The sequence below is a fragment of the Piliocolobus tephrosceles genome, chromosome 15 (genome assembly GCF_002776525.5).
Source record: "Piliocolobus tephrosceles isolate RC106 chromosome 15, ASM277652v3, whole genome shotgun sequence".
NCBI lineage: Eukaryota > Metazoa > Chordata > Mammalia > Primates > Cercopithecidae > Piliocolobus > Piliocolobus tephrosceles.
Window position 1 is genome coordinate 107,178,530 of NC_045448.1, and position 16,701 is coordinate 107,195,230.

Here is a 16,701-nt window from a genome sequence, read left to right on the forward strand (position 1 = left end):
GCTTGTTTGTTTGTCTCTTCCACTGTGATCTTAATTCCATTCCTGTCTGTCTTGCTTCTCTTTGGACCCTCAGCATCTGGAACAGTACCTGGCTTGTAGTAGATGTTGACTATATTAAAGGAGTGAAGGGTTTGAGGTCTGTACCCTCGCCTACCTGTCCCACAGGGCAGAGCTGAGCTGAGCTTGTATAGGTGCCTCTTGTGGCTAATGGCTTAGAACTGCGGCTGTTTCCTGGAGCAGAGTTTAATACCCTCACGCCCGATGATTTCTAAATCTCATTCTGCAGCGCCGCCATGGAGCTTCTTCCCTGCCGATGTGTTGTAGGTTAGAATGACAACAGTTATTTGGGAATATGACCCATAAGGCTCAGTTAGAGGGCAAATGATCCCTTTGGATTAGGGTGGGTTTCATAGCCTCTCAAGTGGCAGGATTTTGATCTTCTGGGCAGGAGCTGTTTCCTGAGATCCTGGATAGTAAAGGATGTCTTGGATTTGGAAGAATTTAGCCCTGTTTGTCTCTTCTTTCCCCTTGCTATAGAAATACAGTAGGCTGGGTATAGACACACTTGAGACTGACTCCCAGAGACATAAGTGGGGTGTGCCTGGACAGCGTACTGCTATGTGTTTTATAAAGTGCCTTCCAAAAGCTTCATGGGCTAGAGCGGTCTTCCTAGGGGACCCCTCTGAGAATCTGATATAGTAACAGACCCGCTGCTCAGAAAAATGTACAAGCGCCTGTGCATATGGTTTTGCCTGTCATCTTGAGGGTGCAGATACTTCACGGATGCCCTTCAGGGACCCTCAGATTCTGTTTGGGGATTTCAGTTGGTTTGTTCATCCATCACAGCTGGGTCAGAGCTCTTCTGTGGCTGTGTCTTTCTGACTTGGTCTCCTGTCTTCTGTGCCCTCTCTTGTTTCTATCATGACCTGCTGGACCCTCTCAGGCCCAGAAGAGGCGATATTCTCCAGGAGTCCAGGTACTCAGTTCTTGGTTCATCATGAGCATCCCTCATTCCCATGTGTCCATCCAACGTGTGTTGCTGTTTCAAGTCCATGTGGTTGTCCCGGGAGTCCCCGGTCTCTGGTCTCACTGCGTCTCCACCTTGCATGTTGACCATGTGGGACAAAGGGACAAATACTCACCAAGGAGTGGCATGCCTCATGTTACCCCTTCACCACCTCACCACCCTGCCTGTCTGCACTGCCTTGACATTGGGCTTGTTCTGGAACGATCAGTTTGCCATTTCTAAAGAAGAATTGCTCCTACAACTCTATTGGGGAGAGAGGGCCTGTGAAATAGATGGGAAAATGAGTGGTTTATGGGGAAATTTGCAGTTTTCTCCCCGTTAAGGGAGAACCTTGCCCTCTTATTATTATTGGGAGAAGTGATGTGTGGAGGAGGCTTGAGTGGGCTGGAAAGTCTTTTGACTAAGGACAGTCATTGTGGCTGGCTGAGCCCATCCAGCAACCCCGTTCCATGTTCTTTCTGAGCTCAAATCCATTTAGCCTCATATGCTTGTAGAATTTTAGAACTGAAAAGAGCTATCCTGAATGGAAAGATTCCCCTGCTCAAACAGGGATTTTCAGAATACCCGCTGTGTGCAGAACCGTGGTTGGGAGGAGATGGGGCTGAAGTTTAGACATATGAAGGCATGTGATGAATGAATTTTTTTCTTCAAGAATTTTATGTGGCAGTTGGGGAGATAGGTACATGTACATGAAAAGGAAACCCCTAGTATTAGACAGCACATAAGTGCCAAATGGTGACCTTGAGACATTCAAGTCAGACTCCAGCGTTTTAGGGGGGCCATTTCAGGCCCACCCCAGTTCAGGAGCCAAGAGAATTACTGAAGACAACAACCAAGTGTAGTCGCTTCCTGGGCTGTTTCCCTTGAGAGACCATCTGAATGTGGGCTCAGGGGCTGCCGACAATGAGGTCGAGTGGCTGCCTGTTCTGCTGTAAGGGGCTCAACTTGTGTGTGCGGAATTAGTGTTGCTGTTTGCGCAGGTGTTCCTACGTGCTCTTCCTTAGCATCTGCTTACCCCCTCTGCTTCCCAGCGGGTATTCCCCTACATCTCAGCCATGGTGAACAACGGCTCCCTCAGCTATGATCACGAGCGGGATGGGCGGCCTACAGAGCTGGGAGGCTGCACGGCCATTGTCCGCAATCTTCATTACGACACCTTCCTGGTGATTCGCTACGTCAAGAGGCATTTGACGGTGAGTCCTTGTCCTGGACCGGATGGTGGTGTGGGCTGTGTCGCTCTTGCTTCCATGGCCTGACCCTGATTTCTCTCTCCTTTTATTCTAGATAATGATGGATATTGATGGCAAGCATGAGTGGAGGGACTGCATTGAAGTGCCCGGAGTCCGCCTGCCCCGTGGCTACTACTTCGGCACCTCCTCCATCACTGGGGATCTCTCAGGTACTGCCACACGCACTCTTGGTTTGCCCTGACTGAGGCCTCTTCTCAATACCCACGCCTTGTTGATGCCTCTCACAGGGGAGAGCCAGAGGAGCAGTGCTGTGGAAGGAGATGCCTCAAGACTGCTTCTCTTTCTGCATTCTTACATCCACATTCCTTAAAACACCCAGGCCAGGCTTTCCTAGTACGGTGGTCACTAGAAGATGGTTGGTGCTAATAGAAAGCAGTGTTTTGTCCCTTCATTAAGCTGGCTCTTCTAGCCTGCATCGTGAGTTCCTTGCTTTCTAATTTCTGCTGTCAGGCTCCTCTCCTTCCTCCCACTCATGTTCCCTGTTCCCCTTCCTTAACAAAGCTTTTCCTTGACTCTGCCGTCCCTCTTCTGACCCCAGACTATCCTTTTGCTGAGACTTTGGAATGTGTTTGTGTACAGATGCTTTTGTTTCCTAGCTGTCCACCTGCTTAACATGCGGACTCAGACCTGTGCTCTACCTTGCGATTACACTAACACCATTCTCATGAAAGGTCATTCTGTTTCCTTGCCATATTCAGTGCTCTCTTCTCATTCTCACCCTTTGTCCTCCTCAGCTCATTTCACCCGTTACTCTGAAACTCTTGCCTTCTTGACTTACGTGACATTAACAGTACCTGGTTCTTTTACTTTTCCGTCTCCGTTTGTTTCTTTTTCTGCTTATGCCTGATTCTTAGCTTCTCGTTTATACACTTACTCTCTTTGCTTTAGCCCCAGTCATAACATCTTTTGGGAAGAGAAAAGGAACTGAACTTCTGTTTCTTTTGATTAATATAATTTGTTCTGGATAAAGCTAGTTTGGAATAGAAGTTTCTTGTGGCAAAATGGAAAGGCAGATACCTATCTGAAACAGCTGACAGCTAGTGAGCTGCAGCCATTGTAGCTAAAAGGAAGTATCAGCTCAGTGAGGCCAAATCTTCCAGTTTTTCAAGAGAAGCTGGAAATCTGGATTTTTCTTTTTTTTTTTTGAGACGGAGTCTCGCTCTGTCGCCCAGGCTGGAGTGCAGTGGCCGGATCTCAGCTCACTGCAAGCTCCGCCTCCCGGGTTTACGCCATTCTCCTGCCTCAGCCTCCTGAGTAGCTGGGACTACAGGCGCCCGCCACCACGCCTGGCTAGTTTTTTTGTATTTTTTAGTAGAGCAGGGGTTTCACCGTGTTAGCCAGGATAGTCTTGATTTCCTGACCTCGTGATCCACCCGTCTCGGCCTCCCAAAGTGCTAGGATTACAGGCTTGAGCGCCCGCACCAGGCGTTTTTTTTTTTTTTTTATATACGGAGTCTCGCTCTGTCGCCAAGCTAGGGTGTAGTGCTGCCATCTTGGCCCACTGCAACCTCCACCTTCTGGATTCAAGCGATTCTCCTGCCTCAGCCTCCCAAGTAGCTGGGACTACAGGCGCACACTACCACACCCAGCTAATTTTTGTATTTTTAGTAGAAACGGGGTTTCACCATGTTGGCCAGGATGGTCTCCATCTTGACTTCGTGATTTGCCCGCCTTGGCTTCTGAAAGTGCTAGGATTACAGTCATGAGCCACTGAGCCCAGCCTGGAAATCTGGATTTTTAAAATGCAATCTGCTGGTCTTTAAAACTCTGGCATCTGATTTTTTTTTTTTTTTTTTTGAGACAGAGTCTTGCTCTTTCGCCCAGGCTGGAGTGCTGTGGCCGGATCTTAGCTCACTGCAAGCTCCACCTCCCAGGTTTATGCCATTCTCCTGCCTCAGCCTCCCAAGTAGCTGGGACTACAGGCACCCGCCACCTCGCCCGGCTAGTTTTTTGTAGTTTTTAGTAGAGACGGGGTTTCACCATGTTAGCCAGGATGGTCTCGATCTCCTGACCTTGTGATCCGCCCGTCTCGGCCTCCCAAAGTGCTGGGATTACAGGCTTGAGCCACCGCGCCCGGCCTGATTTTTTTTTTTTAATCAACTTTATTGAGGTGTGCTTTCCATACAACAGAAAAATACAGTTTGAAGAGTTTTGACAAATATTTACACCTATGTAGTCACCATTACAAATAAGATATGAATGTTTTCATCATCTACCGAAAGCCTTATTTTCTATCCCCCTTTGCAGTACACCCTCCGTCTTGCATTCCAGGCAACCACTGATCTGCTTTCTGTCACGTAGGGAGATTCGTTTGGCAGTTAGGTTCTAAGCACTGAGCAGGTCAGACCTGTGGGAAGAATCCAGCCTCGGCAGGGGGACAGGAGGCACAGGCTGGAGATCTTTGCTATATAATCTCATTATATGACTACACATTTTCCTTTGAGCTTACAGGTTTCTGGGTTAACCTCCTGAAGTACTTTTTTAATGGAAAGTCTCCAACTGTCAGAAATGGCAGGAGAGAATAACTTTTTGTCTATTCTAAGTTTTTTGCCCTAGGTCTTTAGTGAGAGTACCTAAGTTAGTAAGTCAGTGTTCTCTGCCCATAGAATATCCTTAAATGCAAGCTGTTTCTTTCCTTTGAGGTCTTTCTTGTTGCCATCCTCTCACTTGTTGTGTAGTGGGTTGTTGAAAACTGCTGAGAAAGTTAGGATGTTTCCCTGCCGTTCCAGGCTTTAATGCCCTGCATTGCGTGAGGAGCATTGCCTTGGCCTTTTATCCTGTCCCATGGTTTAAACTGAGACAGTTTAAACTCTGACAGTTAACATTTTTCCAACGAAGATGAATCCAGTTTTTCACCTCCTAGGAATCTGCTAAAGATTCTAGCAGTCCAAGCAGCTGTGGATGCTCTCCTAATAACGTAAATGCCCAGAAGTCCAGGCCCTAGTCAATAACCAACCTAGTAGCAATGAGCACCCTAGCACTCAGATTTGTGGTCTCTAAATACCAATTCCCACTAAAAGGAACTGCAGCTTCTTTGAGAAATGGCTGATGCAAGGTTCGAGGTAGGAAATCTGTAAGTTGGAACTTCCTAGAAAAGCAAGGAAGTTATTAAAAAAACTTCTAGGTTTACGCAGGAAGGGGAACATCACACACCAGGGCCTGTCGTGGGGTGGGGGGAGCAGGGAGGGATAGCATTAGGAGATACACCTAATGTAAATGACGAGTTAATGGGTACAGCACACCAACATGGCACATATATACATATTAACAAACCTGCACATTGTGCACATGTACCCTAAAACTTAAAGTATGATAAAAAATAAATTAAAAAAAAAAAGAAAGTATTGAGAAAAAAAAAAAAAACTTCTGGGTTTATGTAAAGAGACTCAGGAGCCAATAGGCTCCTACTGGACAAAGACAGGTGAGTTGAGCATCAGTAAGAGTCTTAACTTTAGTGCATTGCAACACATCAGATATGGTTAAATGTAGGAGTTTATAATGATACTTTAAAGAGAGAAATCTAGTCCCTAATTGCTTGATCTTCTCTCTGGTAATTATTGGGGAAATTAAGAGTCACAGTTACAAGAAGCCACAGAGAAACAGGCATCATCCAGAAAGGCAGTGTATTCCATGCCCATAGCTGTGCCCTGCCCGTGGCCCATTAAACAGCTGCCATGAGACCCTTTCTTGTGGTACGTGTGTATGCACATGTGTGTGCTCTTCACCAGCAGGGAAGCTGCAGTCCTACTGTGTCTCTTCTTACTGTACTGGAAGGTTTAACATAGGGGATTTAATTCTTGTTTTATCTCTAAATGTTTCAATTATACACATGCTTCTTTTTTTTTTTGAGACAGAGTCTTGCTCTGTCGCCCAGGCTGGAGTGCACTGGCGTGATCTCGGCTCACTGTGAGCTCCGCCTCCCGGGTTTATGCCATTCTCCTGCCTCAGCCTCCCGAGTAGCTGGGACTACAGGCGCCCGCCACCACGCCTGGCTAGTTTTTGTATTTTTTAGTAGAGACGGAGTTTCACCGGTTAGCCAGGGTGGTCTCGATCTTCTGACCTCGTGATATGCCTGTCTCGGCCTCCCAAAGTGCTGGGATTACAGGCTTGAGCCACCACGCCCAGCCTATACACATGCTTCTTGATGTACAATGGTGTATGTCCCAATAAACTCATTGTAGGTTGTAGATATTGTAAGTTGAAAATGCATTCAATATACCTACCCTACTGCACATCATAGCTTAGCCTATGATGTGCTTAGAACATTTACATTAGCCGGCCGGGCACGGTGGCTCAAGCCTGTAATCCCAGCACTTTGGGAGGCTGAGACGGGCGGATCACAAGGTCAGGAGATCGACACCATCCTGGCTAACACGGTGAAACCCCGTCTCTACTAAAAAATACAAAAAACTAGCCGGGCGAGGTGGCGGGCGCCTGTAGTCCCAGCTACTCGGGAGGCTGAGGCAGGAGAATGGCATGAACCCGGGAGGCGTAGCTTGCAGTGAGCTGAGATCCGGCCACTGCACTCCAGCCAGGGCGACAGAGCGAGACTCCGTCTCAAACAAACAAACAAAAAAAGAACATTTACATTAGCCTACAGTTGGGCAAAATCCTCTAACACAAAGCCTATTTTGTAACAAAGTGTTGAATGTCTGATGTAACGTATGGAATACGGTACACGATGTAGCGCCAGTTGTTTACCCTTGTGATTGTGTGGCTCACTGGGCGCTATAGCTCACTGCTGCTGCCCAGCCTCAGTGCAGAATGTCGTACTGCACATCGCTAGCCTGGGAAAAGATCAAAACTCAAAATTTGAAGTGTGGTTTCTGCGGAGCGCATATTCCTTTCACACCATCATAAAGTCGGCAAATTGTAAGTCGAACCATTTTAAGTCAGGGATCTTGTATACAGGTAATGCATGCTTGTTGATTAAAAACTTAAATACAGAGGAATATAGAATATGCCTTGCTCCCCATCCTTATTTTTAGTTGCAAAATGGAGAGGCTTCAATTATTTTTTCAAGGTCACTGCTGGTTAGCTGTGGATCAGAGGCTTGAACTAAGATACTGACTTCAAGAAACATACCTCTTTTTCAAGTGGCTCAAGTCATCCTTCTTCCATTTTTCTTCAGATAATCATGATGTCATTTCCCTGAAGTTGTTTGAGCTGACGGTAGAGAGAACCCCAGAAGAGGAAAAGCTCCATCGAGATGTGTTCCTGCCCTCCGTGGACAACATGAAGCTGCCTGAGAGTGAGCACAGGGCCCAGGAAACGGTCCCATAGCTGGGGAGGAGCTTGCAGTGCTGCATGGCTTCCGAGGGGACTTGCACCCGTAGCTCACAGGGCGGTCTCTGCTCTGTGTTCTTCCTCTGAAGGGTAGGAGCACTTGCATCTGCCTTTCCCCTTCAGGTTACAGATGAGCAGCTGGAGGGCCGCTTTGTTTCTCAGTTGGAAAGGGGGTCAGAGCTCGGGCTTCCCAGAAACAGTCAGAAACTGGGGGCCGGATAGCCTGCAGTTTGACCCTTCCCTACTGGGTGGGCACCCTGTGTTCTGACTTGCTTCTCTCTTGCTTCCTTAGTGACAGCTCCACTGCCGCCCCTGAGTGGCCTGGCCCTCTTCCTCATCGTCTTTTTCTCCCTGGTGTTTTCTGTATTTGCCATAGTCATTGGTATCATACTCTACAACAAATGGCAGGAACAGAGCCGAAAGCGCTTCTACTGAGCCCTCTGCTGCCACCACTTCTGTGACTGTCACCCGTGAGGTATGGAGGGAGCAGACACTGGCCTGAGCATGCAGCCTGGAGGGTGTTCTCGTCTCTGGCAGCTGGTTCGGGACTAGATTCTGTCACTGGAGTTGTGAATGCAGGGACCCCGCATCCCCATGGTTGTGCGTGGGGACATGTAACTCTGGTCTGGGAAGCGGCCACCCCAGGCAGTGCTGCTGTGATGTGCCTTTCCCTGCAGTCCTTCCACGGGAGAGCAGAGGCCTGAGGAGAACGTGTGCGGCTGTGATGCCAAAATCCCAGAACGGAGTTTCGTAGCCCAGGCTGTCTTGTGGTTTGACTCAGAGGGCCCTTCTACTTCATTTTTGAATCCACAGAGAGTTAAAAACTGGTAACACCACATTTCTGACCATCCATTCATTGGGTTTTGCATTTGACCCAACCTCTGCCTACCTGAGGAGCTTTCTTTGGAAACCAGGATGGAAACTTCTTCCCTGCCTCACCTTCCTTTCACTCCATTCATTGTCCTCTCTCTGTGCGACCTGAGCTGCGAAAGGCATTTGGATGCCTCTCTGTTGGGGCCTGGGGCCGCAGAACACACCTGCGTTTCACTGGCCTTCATTAGGCGGCCCTAGGGAGAGAGCGCTCTGCTTTGGATCACTGTTCCAGCTCCTGTTCTCTAGCATGGGCCCTGGGTCTATGGACTTCCCAATCAAGTCTCTTCAGGCCCTCAGTCAAGTTTGGCTAAAAGTTGGTGTGAAAATCCAGAGAAGCCTGGAAGACATCATAGATGCCGTGGATTAACTGTGAAACTGACCAACTCCAGGTTTGATACCAAAAGCAATATTTGTCATGGGGTCTGACCATGTGGAGATATTTCTGGACTTGTTAGAGCCTGCTTAGCTGCATGTTTTGTAGTTACGATTTTTGGAATCCCACTCTGAGTGTTGAAAGTGTAAGGAAGCTTTTCTTCTTATATCTTGGGCTTGGATACTGCCCAGAGAAGAAATTTGGCTTTTTTTTTTTTTTTCTTAATGGAAAAAAAACCCTTTGTTGTTCTCATGTTCCAAGTCTGAGAGCAACAGACCCTCATCATCTGTGCCTGGAAGAGTTCATTGTCACTGAGCAGCACAGCCTGAGTGCTGTCCTCTGTGTGTCAGCCCTTATTCCACTGCCTTATCTGACAAGGGGTCACATGCTGCTCACCTTACTGCCCTGGGATTAAATCAGTTACAGGCCAGAGTCTCCTTGGAGGGCCTGGAACTCTGAGTCCTCCTATGAACCTCTGTAGCCTCAGTGAAATTCTTAAAATCGCCGATGGAACCAAACATGAGCTTCTGACTGTGTTCTTTCTTCTAGGAGTGGGTCTGGGGAAAGTTCAGGCCTTTATTCTGAGCGGGCCTTTTTTCTGAGCTTCAAGCCCATCAACCATTGTTTTGCCTTCTCCTGGATTGGAAAAGCCCTCAGCTCAGCTCAGAAGGAAAGGGGGTCACCTTAGGCATAGGTCTCTGTCTCTTCAGTCTCTTTCCTTCCCATGCACTTAGTTAAACAGCACAGGCTGTAGTGCTGCAGGTGGGATTCAGGTGAGGCAGAGACGAGGCCTGCTCCTGCCACCTCCCCTCCACAATAGTAGAATGGCTCCAGGGTGCCAGAGGACAAACCGTGACCTGGAGCTTGGCCTTGGAACAGGGAGAACTGCCAAAGGAAATGGTGGTTTTGTCGTTTTTGAGTTGAAGGGGAGATTGTATGGACCCATGGGAGGACCTAGGTAGGCTCTTGATACGGCCAAGGCAGCAGTGCAGGTGGAAGGGGTCTTATCAGAGGGGAGGGGCGGAGTGCGAAAGATGGAGCCTGTGGGGTTTGTATGATTCCAGCTCATGAATACCTTGAGGCTTTTTAAAGAGGTCAGGGAAGACATGAAATGCAGTCCCCACCTGCCTTGGGGTCCTTTAGAGAAATGTATGGTGCAAGAAAACCACCTCACCTGGCATAGGATGTCCTGCTTTGGCTCTTGCTTTTTGTTCTAGAAAGAAATGTTTCCCATCATGAATGGGCGGAATGTTGTCCTGGGCAGTGTCATCCTAGCTGTGTGCTAGAGGAGGGAGATGCCTGGTCCGTGGTAGGGCTGTTCTGTACATGCTGTGGGTGAGAGCCGGTGCCTCGGCTTGCTGCTTACCTATAAGGGCCACTTCTCCCAATCACCCTTTCCCTCCATACTAAGAGGCTCTGATTTCCCTCCATACTAAGAGCCTCTTAGTATGAGAGACCCTGTGGACTAGGGGTGGGACACAAAGATGACGTCACTCCCTGTCCCCGTGAGTCTTGTCTGAAGGGCTGGCATTTTCAGCCTTTCATGTTGTCTTCAGCACCCCCAAATTACAAGATGGCTCTCTGGTACAGAACTTGTTTATTTCAGTGGAAAATTACAGCTCTGCTCTTCTTGTTGGAAGTGATTTCTGAACACAATAGCTAGAATATCCCTAGCACCTTGCATCTGTCCTAGAAGACAGAAACAGAGAACTGGCAGGCAGCCCGAGGGGAGGGCTGTTGGTAGAGGAGGAAAGCCAGGCAGCGTGGGCTCATTAGTCTTCTGGGGCTGGAAGTTCTGGGAAAATGTTACTCAGGTGATTGGTAGGTCCTGGGTGGAGTTTCCACTCATGGTCTATTGTAGGCTTTAGGTTTGGATCCTGGGTGGGAAGGATGGAAGAGCTGGCGTTGCTGGTGTTTAGTGAAGTGATGATATTGAATATTTTAATGGGAGGATACAGCTGAAGTTGAGGTTTGATCCAGCTCATGGCCAAATAATGCTAAAGAGAACAGACAACAGTTAGCCTGGGTGGCAAGCTGACGACACTCTCCCCAGAGTCATCCCGAGACCACCTCTGTCCTTGCCTGCAGGGCTGCCACTCACCGGAGCTGAATAGATAAAGTTGAACAGCATAAGTGCTATAATCGATATGACCACAAAGGCTATGAGTTTGAAGCGATAGCGTTTCCAGAAAACAGAGCAGAAGTGTTGAACTGGTGACCGCAGCCACATGAAAGAGGTGTGGGGGCGTCTGTCCAGGAGCCAGGGAAATGGCAGAGAGAAGCTTCAGGTCAAGCAATCTGATGCAAAGAGCTTTCTTTTTTAAAAAAGCAATTTCTGGGCCGGGTGCAGTGGCTCACGCCTGTAATCCCAGCACTTTGGGAGGCCGAGGTGAGTGGATCACCTGAGGTCAGGAGTTCGAGACCAGCCTGGCTAACATAGTGAAACCCTGTCTACTAAAAATACAAAAATTAGCTGGGCGTGGTGGCGGGCCCCTGTAATCCCAGCTACTCGGGAGGCTGAGGCAGGAGAATCGCTTGAACCCAGGAGGCAGAGATTGCAGTGAGCAGACTGTGCCACCACACTCCAGCCTGGGTGACAGAGTGAGACAATTATCTCAAAAAAAAACAACCAACTTCTGCTTACCCCAACTCTCACCCCAAGTCTGTTCCTTGCTGCTTGTCTGAGCACAGAGCTGTGGGGTGGGAGGTAATTACCACCTCTCCACGGTAGGCCCACTGGTCACCACCCCACACACGCGGAGGAGCAAGACAGATCTGGTGCTTTTGCCCCAAGGACCCTTACAGGGGAGGATGAAGTGTAGGGTACTGGTTGGGTTCTGACTGGCCTCGCCCGGCTGGCTTGATTAAGGCTTCCTTCTCTGACAGAATCTCCAGGCTCATCTTCACCTTGCCCTAGGAACACCATGGGTGAGGGGGAGGCTGAGTTCAGACAGCAGAGCCAGGTAGTTTTAGGGCCTTTTCCCGGGATGGAGAAAGGAAAAGGGATTTAGCTAGGTCCCTAGATGTCTGTTAGAGCCAGGACATGTGGCAAAGCAGTCCTAACCAGTAGACACTTTCCCCAGCTCCTACCGACAAGCGCCATTTGCCACCATCGAGGACCTGGCAAGGCCACCAGCCAGTCACAGTCTTCTTCTTGAAGAGGGAGAAGTGCTTGTATTGGAGGAAATAGGGCCACTTGGGGTCGGTGTCCATCATCCTGATGGAACACTGCTTGGCGTGCCGAGCCGGGAGGGGCATGTCAGACAAATCCAGCTCCAGGACCCCTGAGCCCAGAAAAATGACATCAGCAAGAAGGAGCTCTCTGTCCTGCGGTCACAAGCCCTGTGTTAGGACCTCACCTAGGAAGTCGTCGGGGGAGAAGATGTCATTGTCCCAGACCTGGATGATAAGTCGGGCTGGGAACTTCATGGACGTGGCATCCAGGCTCCATATGTAATCCTGGGGCAATGGCAGAGAGCATGTCACCGGCCTGTCGCCTGGCCGTTTCCCTTGCACCCCTCAGTGGCCCTCCACCCAGCAGTGACAGACTATCAAGGAAGAGGGTTTCCACCTGAGGACATGTTCCTGATGTTCTGGGACAGATTGGGAGCCTCTGGAGGGGTGAGGGGAAGAGCTCCAGGAGCCTGAGTCTGTTCGTGTGTGGCCTTTCGCCCCCCATGCCCCCACGCCCCAGCCTGTTACCTTCTGGCTCTGGACACACACGCGCTCCGCCGCCAGGTAGTCCATGGTAAAGATGAACCGCCAGTTGAAGTTAGCCTCCCCAGTCAGCGAGTGGTAGTGGATGTCTGTCTTCTGCATGTCCTTCTCCAGCCCATACAACCACCTGGGGCCAGAGTCCTATCAGCTGCGGCTCATGTGCATTGTCCCCACCCCCAGCTGCAGCCCCGTGGGAAGGGCTGCCCAGCCGACAGCAGGCCGAGCCGGAAGTGGAGAGGTGCCCCATTCAGGACTGGGCCGTGTCGGCAGGATGGCAGAACTGGGGAACTGAGGGGCTCGTCGGAGCCTGACTCCTCTTCCTTACCCTTTGATGTAGATGTCGCTCGTCTTCTCTCTACTGAAATTGTCATCCACCAGGTCCACATTGGCGGTTTTCCAGATGACGCAGCGCAGCTCATACCTGTGGCCACTGCGCCCTGAGGCTTTGCTGAGGAGGAGCTCCCCAGCCGCAGCCTCGGTGAGGGCGGAGAGGCCTGTGAGGCCGCCCTGTGTGCTCTTACTCAGTGTGGGCAATTCAGGGCAAGAAAGCTCCCAGGAGAGCTTCCTCCCTTCCCGGCAGAGAAACAAATCACTGCAGCTCAGTACCTGAGGAGAGTGGTGCCCTGCACTGGGGGGAGGCTGAACTGTGAAATGCAGCAATTGGGAAGTGGGCTGTCACTCACCGTTTAGGCTTTCTGGGGTTGATGTTGACTGGGGGGCCAGGAGGCCCCAGCTTCTTGGGGAAGATGTCCACCCACATTTGCACCTTTCCCTAGAGCCGGGATACATTGGCTGGTTGGGGGTTGCTAGCCTCTGTTCTCAGCAGGCTGGCCTGGGGTTCCCTGTCCTAGGTTCTGAGGTCTGCTGAGGCTGTGTTCCCAACACCAAGGGGTAGGGCACAGAGATACCTGTGAGGCCGCAGGCGACCACCCACCAGCTTCCCCCTTTCTTTTGACGGAGAGAGTAGTAGCGCAGTGAGATTGGGACACGGTAACTTTGGGGCTGATGGCATGGTGCTGGGATTCCACTTACAACAGGTCTGGAGGGTGAACGCCATCCCTAGGTCATGCTAGGTGGCCTGTCTGGACGGGGCTCCAGATCGGGCTTGGGGCTTCATTTATCAAGCAGCTTGGGGTTGCTTGATAGCCTCGAGTATGAGGAAACTACATACCAGTCCAGATTTTCAGGTTATTTTGTGTTATGAACTACAACCTAAGGGTATTAAGCTAGCCACACATACAGAGGAAAGAAAGTAAGGGATGTGGCCGGGCGCGGTGGCTCAAGCCTGTAATCCCAGCACTTTGGGAGGCCGAGACAGGCGGATCACGAGGTCAGGAGATCGAGACCATCCTGGCTAACCCGGTGAAACCCCGTCTCTACTAAAAAATACAAAAAAACTAGCCAGGCGAGGTAGTGGGCGCCTGTAGTCCCAGCTACTGGGGAGGCTGAGGCGGGAGAATGGCGTTAACCAGGAGGCGGAGCTTGCAGTGAGCCAAGATCCGGCCACTGCACTCCAGCCCGGGCGACAGAGTGAGACTCCGTCTCAAAAAAAAAAAAAAAAAGTAAGGGATGAAAAGGGGGAGAAAAGGAAAGAAAAAGGGCAGAACTGCCAACATTGAAAACACACAAATACGTCCTGCCTTTCAGACTACCTGACCTAATTATATTCTTTTGAAGTGACCCATTTGAGAAAACAGGTGTAACAAGAATGGTTTTTTATTTTATATGTTTTTTGAGACAGAGTTTCCGTCTGTCACCCAGGCTGTAGCGCGGTGGCACAATCTCAGCTCACTGCAGCCTCTGCCTCTCGGGCTCAAGCGATTCTCATGCCTCAGCCTCCTGAGTAGCTGGGATTACAGGCACCTGCCACCTTGCCCAGCTAATTTTTGTCTTTTTAGTAAAGAGGTTTTGCCATGTTGGCCAGGCTGGTCTCAAACTCCTGGCCTCAAGAGATCTGCCCACCTCGGCCTCCCACAGGCTGGGATTACAGGCATGAGCCACCGCACCTGGCCAGAGAATGGTTTCTTAAAAATTTTGCTCAGAGAGGACTTTCTGTCTGGAATGTGGGAGAGTTTGAGAGGTTTAGAGAAATTAGATGAGCCATGATGGTGGCTGCAGAGTGAATGATGATTAGGTGCCTTTGGGGATTTGTATTTGTCTGTTTGGGGTTCTTTGCTGTGGAGAAGACACAGCCTGCAATTAACAGCCAGAACCAGCGTTGTCACGTCTGCAGTGTCTGACCTGAGCGCCACCTTCCCACCCCTCGGGAGAGAGTTAAGGCAACGGAGACATTGACTGGTAGGGCTCCCTAGTGCCTCCCACAGCTGGTGCATGGCCTCTGTTTCTTGTAGATGACCTTTCCAGCTCTGAAATTCTCCATTCTAAGTGACATCACCAGAACTTCTTGCTTATTAACGTGCACAGCATGCTTGTCTTCTGTGCATGTACACTACCGAATGTTTGGCCTGCCCTTCCCCTCTCATGGGCGACGTCCTGGGTGGACGGGCATCTCTGTCTCCTGATCTAGCTCCTCCCATAGGAGCCAGGAGTGGCCCCTCCAGTCTCATACCTGATCGATGCCTGGCTGGCTGTCACTGTACAGTGTGCGGGTCTCCACGTGCTCAGGCACCAGCCCCTGGGTGTGCAGGAGGTAGAGTGCAAGGCGTTCCTTCTTGGGCCCCAAACCATGAACAGTAGGGGTTTTGGGTTCTGGATTGGAGAGGGATGGAAGGAGGGGGTTGTGAGGTCGTTAGCCTTCCTATCAGCCTCCCTGCCGCAGCCTGGGTAGCAGTGAGGGAGAGGGGTGGGCTGCCCTCTGGCTCCAGGGAGCTCTTTCCTTGTGCTCCCCTTTCTCCCCCGAGTCTGTAGCTCTTCCATTCTGGAGCCTCACAGCTTCCAGAGGCCTGTGTCTGTGCTTTCTGCTACTGTTCTGTGCTGCTCACCAAAGCTTTGCAGCTTGAATTTTTTCCCGTTATAGAAAACAGCATCTTCGTCAGGACTGAACAGAGGCGGAGGCAGCTCTTTGCGCTTGGCATAGCGTTCTAGGAGGTAGCTTGGGGGCATCTGATCCCGCCATCTAAAGGGTCCTGACCTGTGGAGGTGTGAGAGGAAGAGGTCTGGAGGTTCGGGTCCTGAAGAACACCGACCACTGTGAGCTGCGGGCTGACCACGGGTGGAAGCTTGGGTGGAGACTGGGCAGGCCTGGGCCCTGTTTCCTGCGCCGGATGCAGGCTTCTCCCAAGGGAGCTGTGGGCTCACTCTTCCACCCCAGCTGACTCCCTTCCCGGACAGGCCCACTCTCACTGGCAGTAGGATTTGGAGAGCCCACAGTGAGCTCCAAAGCCAGACAGGAGTCGGTTTTCAAGGTCGATCACTGTGGTTCCTATCTTATCATCAGGTGAAAAAAGGTCGAAGTCATAGAGCTGGATCTCTAGGTCCTTCTCCAGGGGGATGTTGCAGGTGAGTTCAAACATCCTAGGGGTGAGGTGTTGAAGACGGCAGAGGATGTGGGCAGTGTCTCTGTGCCCCCCTCCCTCACCGGGGTCTTGGCCCCGTAGGCCCCTTGTTTGTTCATGGAGATTGTGGAGAGCAGAGCATGGGGTAGGCTGCCTTCTGCCAATCGCCATCCCCTGGTTATAGTTGAAAATGACTTTGGATAGGCCCGGTGTGGGGATCTCAGCTCCCCTCCCAGCCAGAGTGAGAAACGGTAGAACCAGCCCACCCGTGCATTTGTCTTCTATCTGTTGAGCACCAGGGCATGTAAGACGCTGTGGTAGGAACTTGGAGGCTGGCCAGCAGTGCCAGCGTTCTGTGCCTTCTCTGGCCGACTTCCGGTGTGGAGGGGGTGGGAGTGGAGAAGGGGTCTTGGGGGTTGGGGCAGCTCACGTGCCGAAGACGGGATCCAGGGTGTTGGGCTGGTACATGTCCCGGCTGCCAAGCTCTGTCTTGCCCAGTTTCAGGATCACGTAAGGGTCACACTGGGGTCAGAGACAAGTGGGGGAAGGATCGGAACTGGGGAGGCTGTCCAGGTGTGTCAGGGAGGGTGGGAGGGGGCGGAAACAAGCCCCTTGCACCACATGGAGCCTGTGGGGCGTTGGCGTTGTGTGTGTCGGTAGTTGGAGGGGCTCCCAGAGACGGGCTGAGGGGAGCGTGTGGGGCACCCGTGCAGGGCAGGG

The 16,701-nt window shown here is 50.9% G+C and overlaps 2 protein-coding genes across 7 annotated transcripts in view; one reads left to right on the forward strand and one right to left on the reverse strand.

The window, feature by feature from the left end:
* LMAN2L (lectin, mannose binding 2 like) overlaps positions 1-9,327 on the forward strand; it is a 34,442-nt gene extending 25,115 nt beyond the window's left edge. For 4 of the 6 annotated variants that reach the window (XM_026448502.1, XM_026448501.1, XM_026448503.1 and 1 more), the window contains 4 exons: positions 2,059-2,220; positions 2,312-2,426; positions 7,409-7,528; positions 7,856-9,327. In XM_026448502.1, coding sequence (XP_026304287.1) covers positions 2,059-2,220; positions 2,312-2,426; positions 7,409-7,528; positions 7,856-7,998 — 540 coding nt within the window. In that variant the 3' untranslated portion in view covers positions 7,999-9,327. Of the gene's footprint in view, positions 1-943; positions 977-2,058; positions 2,221-2,311; positions 2,427-7,408; positions 7,529-7,855 lie in introns of all 6 variants that reach the window. The other 2 variants (XM_026448500.1, XM_026448498.1) reach the window with 1 other exon arrangement.
* Positions 9,328-10,394: 1,067 nt separating this feature from the next.
* Positions 10,395-16,701, reverse strand: part of FER1L5 (fer-1 like family member 5) — a 37,059-nt gene continuing 30,752 nt past the window's right edge. The window contains exons 25-36 of the mRNA XM_026448510.2: positions 16,412-16,503; positions 15,830-16,000; positions 15,469-15,617; positions 15,096-15,235; positions 13,210-13,298; positions 12,852-12,947; positions 12,512-12,653; positions 12,169-12,268; positions 11,900-12,093; positions 11,613-11,722; positions 10,911-11,058; positions 10,395-10,806 (exon numbers count right to left, since the gene is read on the reverse strand). Coding sequence (XP_026304295.2) covers positions 10,582-10,806; positions 10,911-11,058; positions 11,613-11,722; positions 11,900-12,093; positions 12,169-12,268; positions 12,512-12,653; positions 12,852-12,947; positions 13,210-13,298; positions 15,096-15,235; positions 15,469-15,617; positions 15,830-16,000; positions 16,412-16,503 — 1,656 coding nt within the window. The 3' untranslated portion in view covers positions 10,395-10,581. The remainder of the gene's footprint in view (positions 10,807-10,910; positions 11,059-11,612; positions 11,723-11,899; positions 12,094-12,168; positions 12,269-12,511; positions 12,654-12,851; positions 12,948-13,209; positions 13,299-15,095; positions 15,236-15,468; positions 15,618-15,829; positions 16,001-16,411; positions 16,504-16,701) is intronic.